This window comes from Cheilinus undulatus, linkage group 5 (genome assembly GCF_018320785.1).
Source record: "Cheilinus undulatus linkage group 5, ASM1832078v1, whole genome shotgun sequence".
Taxonomy (NCBI): domain Eukaryota; kingdom Metazoa; phylum Chordata; class Actinopteri; order Labriformes; family Labridae; genus Cheilinus; species Cheilinus undulatus.
Genome location: NC_054869.1, coordinates 23,532,732 through 23,542,004, shown reverse-complemented (window position 1 = coordinate 23,542,004; position 9,273 = coordinate 23,532,732). Strand labels below are relative to the sequence as shown.

The 9,273-nt window shown below is 38.4% G+C and overlaps 1 protein-coding gene across 3 annotated transcripts; it reads left to right on the top strand.

Moving 5' to 3' along the window:
• Positions 1-2,874: 2,874 nt before the first annotated feature.
• On the top strand, positions 2,875-5,390 carry LOC121510087 (putative uncharacterized protein BRD3OS). 3 transcript variants are annotated; one of them, XM_041787981.1, is made up of 2 exons: positions 2,875-2,956; positions 4,259-5,390. In XM_041787981.1, the coding sequence occupies exon 2, from the start codon at positions 4,414-4,416 to the stop codon at positions 4,717-4,719; it is 306 nt and encodes a 101-aa protein (XP_041643915.1). In that variant the 5' UTR covers positions 2,875-2,956; positions 4,259-4,413; the 3' UTR covers positions 4,720-5,390. The 3 variants fall into 3 exon arrangements, with proteins under 3 accessions (XP_041643915.1, XP_041643916.1, XP_041643917.1); XM_041787982.1 differs by having other exon boundaries at positions 2,935-3,055; XM_041787983.1 differs by lacking the exon at positions 2,875-2,956 and adding an exon at positions 3,606-3,638.
• Positions 5,391-9,273: the final 3,883 nt, after the last annotated feature.

Below are 9,273 nucleotides of genomic sequence, written 5' to 3'. Positions count from 1 at the left end.
GTGACGGATCAGGTCTGAGGCTCTGAGGGACTCTGCTATAAATAGACCAGCTGGCCTTCTTCTTCTGCTGTCAGCTGTTCAGAGAGAGAGAGAGGCTGGAAAAACACTGTTCACACACAGACACACACTTTACAATACAGGCCAACAGACCATGCTGTCAGGTTAAAGGAACACTCCTCCAGTTTCACATGTCAGAGGTCAGTGCACGAGTCAGAGTCATACTGTGCTCAGACCACGTCGAGATTATTGTTGCCACAGACCTACAACCAAGGAAAAGAGTCATGTCACTTCTCTCCTTTGGGATCGATTCCTTTAACCACAGAGAAGGATCAGCATGACAGTTCAGGAAACCTCAACTCATAGATTCCCATTGATTAGACAAAGAGGATCCAACTTGTTTGTCATCACAGGTGTCTTCAAATTTGTAAGCAGTGTGTCTGTTTAAAGGGTAAAAAGTAGTAGTAGTAGTGGCCGTGCTGTGCTGTTTGGTATCATGGTGTGTAACACATTGAACATGGACCACAGAAAGCTAAGGAGAGAGTTGTCCCAGGAGATTGGACAGAAAGCTATAGACAAGCATGTTAAAGGTAAAGGCAGTAAGACCATATCCAAGCAGCTTGATGTTCATGTGACTACAGTTGTACATATTTTTCAGAAGTTTAATGTCGAAGGGACTGCAACCAACCTCTCTGGACGTGGCCGCAAGAAGAAAATTGATGACAAATTAAAGAGACGGATAATACGAATGGTAACCAAAGAGCCCAGAACAACTTCCAAAGAAATTAGAGCTGGAGCTTTCTGACAAGTCACATCAGCTCTATGTTCACATGCGCAAAAATGAAGCAGACAAAGAAAACACTGTACCTACTGTAAAACATGGAGGAGGCTCGGTAATGTTCTGGGCCTGCTCTGCTGCATCTGGCACAGGGTGTCTTCAATCTGTGCAAGGTACAATGAAGTCTGAAGACTATCAAGGCATTCTGGAGCAAAATTTGACTACCCAGTGTCACAAAGCTTGGACTCAGTCGCAGGTCATGGGTCCTCCAACAAGAAAATGACTCAAAACACACAGCTGAAAGCACCCAAGAATGGCTGAGAACAAAACATTGGACTATTCTGAAGCGGCCTTCTGCGAGCCCTGATATAAATCCTAATGCACATCAGTGGATGGAGCTGAAACATGCAGTCTGGAGAAAGCACCCTTTAAACCTGAGACAACTGGAGCAGTTTGCTCACAAGAAGTAGGCCAAAATAAATGTGGAAGGGTGAAGAAGTCTCATTGAGAGTTACAGTAATTGCATCAGAAAGGTTGTGCAACAAAATATTGAGTTAAGGGTACCATCATTTTTGTCTAGGCCAGTTTCATTGAGTTTTTTAATGATGATGATGAACCAAAAGCCAAAAGCAATGTCTGATTTGCTTACGTTACATTTTCATTGATTTTTAAATCTATTATTACTTTTGTCAGTTTTAAATTATTTCAGTAACCATTGAGGGGTTTTTCTTTCTTCAACAGAAGGGTACCCACAATTTTGTCCATGTGTGTATATGCAGTTTATTGTTGAAATGAAATACCCTGTACATCTGACTTGTAAGGAAAGTTGGAAGAAGCAACAAGAAAGACTGTAGTCAAGCAATAAAGAACATTAAAGAAATAATTTATCAGGAACACAGTTCTTTAAATGTCCTTCCCCTTTAACGTCTGTTACAAATCTTGTCACATCTGTTTCTGGCTCTAGTTTGTCTCTAAATCTCTGCAGATATTTTCTGCTACCATCAGTCCAGAGAGAGTCTGCTGGTTCAGTGTCATATAGAATATCATCTGGCTGTTTAACTGGACCAGACTGGACCCAGTCCAGGCTAAATAAGGAACAACCCAGGACCTCCCGTAGCCTTTCCCTCTGCAAAAATGTTTGACTTAACATCAAACGTAAAAAATTGATGGAATGTATTCTTTTCTTGGATAAGGAAGTTTTAAAAGTTTATGTTTTATTTCTCGACACAGCAAGTGAATAATAACACAACTGTGCTACATTCAGAAAAATACAACAGGAAGTTGATACAGTCATCTGATAAATGTTTCACCTAACTTATCGACAACAAAGACTCTACAGTTAACTCAGAAACATAGTAAGCACATGTGTAAGCAGGGGTGGAAAAAGTACTAGACTATTGTTCTCAAATAAAAGTAAAGTTACTTTGAATAAAATATACTTAAGTAGAAGTAAAGTAGTTACCTGTAAATCTACTCAAGTAAAAGTAAGTCATTTAAAAGTTACTTAAAGTGCTGAGCAGCTACTTTTGATACTTGAGGGGGTTATACAGTAAAATATTATCTTTTCCTAATGTGAATTAACTAAAAGAGAATATGAATCTAAAACCAGGTTGTTTTTTATAAGGTTAGACTTGACCTAAAGTCAAATGCAACAACTGTTTAGGATGAAATGTTGAATCATTCTCTCGCTACTGACCATCATGTACTGTGAAAGTCAAATTTCTGGCTATTTTCTTGTTGGCAGAAGGCTAGAACCTCCTTGTTTTGACTTTAAGTGTTAAATTTTTACTCAGTAGGCCTACTCAATGCTTTTAAAATGTAGTGAAGTACAATACTTCCTTCAAATTGTACTTAAGTAAAAGTTGTCATTTTAAAAACTACTCAAAAAAGTACAAGTACGCAAAAAGCTACTCAATTACAGTAGCTTGAGTAAATGTAATTAGTTACTCTCCATCTCTGGCAGAGTATGATTACAGACTGTATGTGAACCCAAAATAATCTAGTTCAGTAGACAAGGATCCGTTCACGTGCCCCGGTCAGTTAAAAGAGTAAAACTACCTCATAGGAACCTTTGCAATTACATCATGTGTTCCTACCCGGACCGCTTTGCCAACCAACCGTTGCCATTGGATGCAGCTGCAGCTTCTTTGCCTGTGAACGAAACTCACAGCAGCTAAAAAGGTAAAATAAAGAGTGGATAATTTATAAGGTTTAACCAACATGCAGGGACCAAAGTTAATGACGTTTTTGGTGAATTAGCGCAGTTACGTCGTCACAGAGGTAAATATAAGTGACGCTTTTCTCCTTGTTGGACTCACTGAGGTAGCAGTAGGATAAGCTGTAGGGTCTTAAAATTGAGCGGTGGTCAGCAGTCTGAGCAGACAGCTGCCAGGCGGCTAACTACAGTTAGCTTGTCCGTCGGTGTTAACGAAGAGTCTGATGGTTTTGACGACTCAACAGTCAATCAATTCAATCTACGGAAGCCGTTACGTATATATTTGCGCAAATCCATATCAGGAGTTTTCAAAGCAGGCGTCCTCATCACCGGGAAGGGATGGAAGCGACAATAACAACATTTTTTCAGAAGAAATGACGAACAGACAACCACAATGAACAGAGCTCAGAGTAGCGATTAATTAAATGGAATTCTTAAACATCATCAACAAAAAAATATTACAGGTACTGATAATGTTGATTAATCCTAAAACAGACACGGTAAAAGTCTGCTTATAAAATGTTAAAAAATAAAAATTCATCAAGCAGTTGTATTTTTAATCCTCAGTACTTTTTGTCTTAGAAGGGGGTCCCTGCCAGAGTCTACTGCCATATGGGGGTTTTCGGCTTGGCAGTTTTGGAACATCTGGTCTGTGCCTGCACATCATGTTTTAGAGAAAAAGAAAATGTTTCAGAGCATTGCTGAACACATCAGCTTCCATGACCATTTTCAACCTGAACAAACGCATTTTATTTCGTCTTAGAGAACAACAGGTCATTGGCAGATATTACTCAAACATTAATGGAAAATGAGCATTTTACAGTTGTACACTGTAAAACTGAATAAGTTGAAAATACTCAAATATTTGTCAGAACTGATTACATAAATGTTTTAGTTGTGGAAATGAATTCCTGGAGCACAACTATTGTCAAAATATAAAATTTAAAAAATTTTAAATGTTGTCATTCACGGCGACCTTCCCTTTTATTTGATTGGCTAGATGTCACAAAGACTGATAGACGCATTTTGACTGCTAATGTAAGCTCTTACAACACAGAGTCAGCTCAGCATCAGCTACAGTAAGCTGGCATCAACCACACCACCGATTGCAATCATAAGCACAAAGAATTTTACTCTTTGATTCAATGAAAGATCTGCATTTGGTCTGCAAGCTAATGTTGGCATGCTGGCTAGTTATAACATGCTTGCTAGAAAAAGCTTCAAAATACTGTTAAGACTGGATAACATCTGAACTTTTGTTTCCCCAGGTGTTGCCTCAAGACCAGATGACCACCTGAACTCTTCGGTGCATGATCACGGCTGAGATGGACCTGGATCTGAGCAGGTCCAGACATAATTTAGGTCTTCCTTTTGAGATTTCTCCCTCCAGCATGCTTGCTCAAGGAGCCCAGAAACCTCCAACATGTCAGACCCTGACCCAGCTGCAGTAGAGGAAAGGACAGCTGCAGGGAGGTGTCCTGGTCCTGCCCGTCCGCCCCTGGCAGAGAAGGCCCTGTCAGAGGCCTTTGCCCGGCTGAGGTACCGTGACACCTCCCTGCTCATCTGGCAGCAGCAGCAGCAGGACCTGCTGACCGCCCCTCCATCCAACTACCTGAGCCGCAGCCAATCAGCCTGGTACAGCAGCTTCGGTAATCAGGCCGTGGTGGTTCGGAACAAGAGGGACCTGGAGGATACAGAGGGACGTTCCAGGATCTGCAGCGTCATGTGATCAAAAAAGCATCAACCTGAAAGGACTGGAAACTGTGACTGAACTCCACTCTGAGATTTTAATGCTCCAGCAGCATCCCATTAAGAGGTCAACCTTTTCCAACAGATTTCATAAAAAGCAGCATTATTTGGCTCTTGATACATGTAATCCAGACGTTTTTAAAAGTAAAAGTGAAGCTTTCCCTGCAGTGTGAGTATCTTGGAGCTAAAGGTATTTTCCTCTCTAAACTCAGATGTCTTCATTTCTGAGTATTTTCACTACTTCAAAGAAAAAGCAGTTTCAAAGTCAATCATATAATAATTCACAGAGCCCACCAAAGCAATGCCATCTTGTATATATATATTTTTAAACTTTATATTTTTACAGAAAAATGTTATATTCTACTCTATGTTTTCTAAGTTTAAGCAAAAATGTATTTTTAGATTGTTCTTTGAGGGAAACACAAAATAAGTGGGCTTCGTGTTTTGTGAACAGCTATTATATGGTAGTTCAAACTTATTTTAACTCCAGTTCTAGTCACAGCTGGGGGAGTATGGCTTATGGGCATTGTGGGCAATGTAGGAGCTGTAAAAGGTTCCTTTTTAAGTATTTTTGATGCAAACAGCAGTGTTATGGTTTGATTCCAGAGTCTTTTGTTAACTGCATCAATAAACATCTTTTTTGTGAGACATGTTTTAGAGCAAATCTGATTTCATTACTTCTAAGTCTTGAGTAGTCAAGTCTTTTGAGTGTTGCTGATAACAAAGAAATTCAAGAATGAGTGCTGGGGTGTTGTTCTGCCCTGTATTGTTTCAAGAGCTTAAATTGTTAAATGGTTAGTATTTTTTGTATTGTTTCAGGTTTAAGTCTCTTTAACTGTAGGACTTGATTGATTTCAGAGACAGAATATGATGGTACTATACAAAGGTATACAGCAAAAGCTATAGGCCAAACCCAAGGCCTAGAGAATTAGGCCTATATTGACTACTAGAAAAACAGTGTTGAGGCAATTCTTTTTTGTGTACTTTACAGGGACTTTAAGTTGTCTATCATTAAAGCCAATAATCAATCACATGATCAGCTATTAGCCAATCAGATGGTTTCTACCAAGTGTTTATTATTCATTCATTCAACCTTTATTTAATCTCAAAAAAATCATTGAGGGCATTCCCTCATTTTCAGTGATGTCAAGAGTATGACCAATAGCTTGCATCAAAGTGATACAAAGGATATCAACAGCACAATTAAAACAGTCAAACTCAGAATACCAATGTAGTTTTAAACTGACCAATAGGAGCAAGCGCTGGCAGTTTAAAAGTTTGTTGTAACATTCTATGTAAATGCAGCAGAGGGGTTTGAAAGCAGTTCTTCCAAATAGTTTGCCTGTGGAACTTCAAGCATTAGGAAGTTGCTAGATCTTGAGTATTGATTATGTGACTAAAACTAAAATTAACTCTGTCTAAAAATGTTTGTCGACTTTTTTCCACGAGAAAGCCAAGACTAAGACTTGCTAAAAATAGATCTTTGATGACAGAAATTCTAACTAAAGGTAAATTTACTTTTTGTCAAGGAGTTTAAAATGTAATCTTTTTGCCAGATATTCAAAACCCATTTGAGAGAGCACAAGATGTTAGGTAGGCTCTTCTGTCAGGGATACCAGGTTTTGTGAGGTGCATAGAAGACAGGTATGATTTTCACCAGATTCAGGCAAAGAGAACAAATGTTTTGATAAAAATGCAGTTTTTTCAGACTTTAACTGGACTGAAATGATTTTTAGTTTTCATGTCTCAAAATAGATAAAAACTATAGAAAGTAGAAGTTACTAAAGTGTGACTAGAACTCAAAGGTGTTGTCATCTAAAGACTCAGACTAAGACTAATTTAAAAATAGCTGTCAAAATGAACACTGGTGCCACCTATATCACAGGTTTTGGTGTGAGAATAAGAGTCCATTCAGCTTTTCAGTTTATGTGTTTATTTATGAAAACAAAGGAACTCAGAAAATAAGGATCCCATATCAGTAATTACATCAAATAATTCACTTGTTGGTTTTTCGTTGGTTCGTCCTCTCTCTCTCTCTCTCTCTGCCTCTACTCTAATGAGCGGAGTTCGGTCTAAACCTCAGACAGCTACTATACAGCTACTATACAGTGCTCAAACATACGGAAGAAAGAACATACGGCCGGAGTGCATGCAAATACATAAAATCACTTTTTTCCTTTTTCTTATTAAAATACAAAAATTAACTATTAGCATCAAAGCTCGACCATCAACTAAAAACAAACAGAGGAGGGTTACTGTGGCAACAAGCTGTCCGACTGTCTGTCTGTCCATCAGTCCGTCACACCTGGAGGAAATATGTTTTTCATTCATTTATGATTTTGTCACCGTTATCAGATTAAAGTTCCCCATTGTTTTCCTTAATGTTTCTTGAGTATGACAACATTTTAAAAATCACGCGCACACACACACACACAAAAAAAATCACTTTTTAGTTTAGTCGTAAACAATATTCAACAAATACAACCATGTCTATGACAACTTAGAGGCTCTTTCAACTGAGGAAGGCTGTGACATTTGGTTGAAAGCTTTGGGAAAAAAAAAGATTTAGTCAGTGAAGATTAGAAAATGAGAAAATACAGTTTTTACAGAACAAAGACTGATGTCAAGAATTTTTAAATTAATAATACTATCAATTTATGAGTTTCAACTTTAAAGTTCTCTTTTTTGAATGGACTTCTTACCAATGATGGGATTATTCTGAATCTCTGACCTAAATTATCAGCACACAGGTAAAGTTTGGATAATCCCAGAGGAGGAGGCAGGATCTAAAAGAAGCTTGAAATGCAAAACAAAACCCACAAAGCCAAAGTCCCCAGAATCTTTGATTGTATATTTGACAAGTGAGGTTTTTATGAGGGTCCTGTTATTCAGCACCTCTCTGCTAACTTCATTGTATGCAGGGATAGACATCAACACGAAGGTGAACATCAACAGGGAAGTTTGGATTTATACACACATGCTGCCATTGAAACACTAGGAAACAGACAGACAGAGGGACAGACAGGTCGACAGGTGTGTTCAAGAAAAGTCACATGATTTAATCTGATTGGTTTGATCGGATTGATTGATCTGATCAGCAGCACTGCAGTGAAACCAGATCGACACAGAACTAAATCGAGGTCAGAAAGAAAAGAAACACAATAGCACCCCCACCCTGGTTGTCCGATCATGATGTCTGTCAGAGGAAACTTTAAAGGGCCATACTAAACAAATCCCTCAGCTTCCTGTCACAATAACAAAGGTTTACAAAGTTGATTTCACAGCCTTTCTGAACGTATACCAATCCAAGCACAGCATGTTGTAGATTTTGGTTTTATCCACAGCTTTTTTTTAACTCAAATGAACCCCAACACAAGACAAAGCATTCTCAGATATCAAACACGCTGCGCTGCTCTCACACCATCAGAATAAACCAGGTCACAAACATGAGGAGACTTCCAGAAGACTCCAAAACAGTTTCAACAAACCAATCATGATGGAAACACGGTTCTGAACCTCACATTGGCTTCTTTACAGGTGCAGTTTCGAAAGCGTTACTTGATTAAATCACAGTTGACATTTCTCTGCTTCATTTAAAAAGGCTAAAATATTGAATCTGAAATTCAAACTGGTGCTAAAATAATCAACAGTAATAAACATTCCGATCATTAAAAAGTTCCCTCATTCATATGCATGATCTTTCTCATTGAAAATGTAATCTTGCCACAGCATTTTGTTTTGGTTAAGTAAAATGAATTATTCATCTTCTGATCAGATTAGTAAAAGACTTTATGTGATACTTTCCTCAACATAATGCGTTTGTCTTTATTTTACAAAGCAAAGAATTGCTATAGAAATAAAGTAGCTGTGTCAGTCACAGAATATGACAGTGGTGGATTTATGATACTTTACAGTGCTGTAACTTCTTTGGAAGACTTCAGAAAGCTTTTATTTTTGTTCTACTTTTTGAAGTTTTTTACCTTAACTCTCTTCCAAAAATTCAGCTAGAAATAATTTAATTAAAAGTATAAAGAATTTTAATGACAGAAAACTTATATCTGATCAGTCCACGTGTGATGAGTTGAGGCGGATGGGGGATGCACAGTATGAGTGGTTTTGTTTTTGGGGTGGGGGGCAGGACAGCGGTACAAAGACAATTTAATATAGAGAACCTTATAAGACACAAGTTCAGCACACAAACTGAAAAATTATAAAACTGAAAAATAAAGGAAATGTAGTGTTAAAAAAAAAAGATTCTCGCTCTAAGCTACAGAGCCGGCGCTTGGTTGTGGTGGTGGGCGTGAGGGGATGTTATGGCTCCCTCACTCACTGTTGACCCCAGGGATAGACCGTAGATTGTGGGTTTGTGTTCTGGGGACCAGCAGAGGACAGGGCTGCTCTCAGAGAGGTTTCGATCTAAACTGAATCCAAACTGGTTATTTCTCATTTTTCCTACATGATTGCTCCCTCAACTGATCTTATAACAAAATAATCTCAAAGATTTTCATCCGACGATAAAGACCACAGACTTAAA

Coding starts and splice junctions, on each gene's coding strand:
- LOC121510087 (XM_041787981.1), top strand. CDS start 4,414: ATGTCAGACCCTGACCCAGCTGCAGTAGAGGAAAGGACAGCTGCAGGG.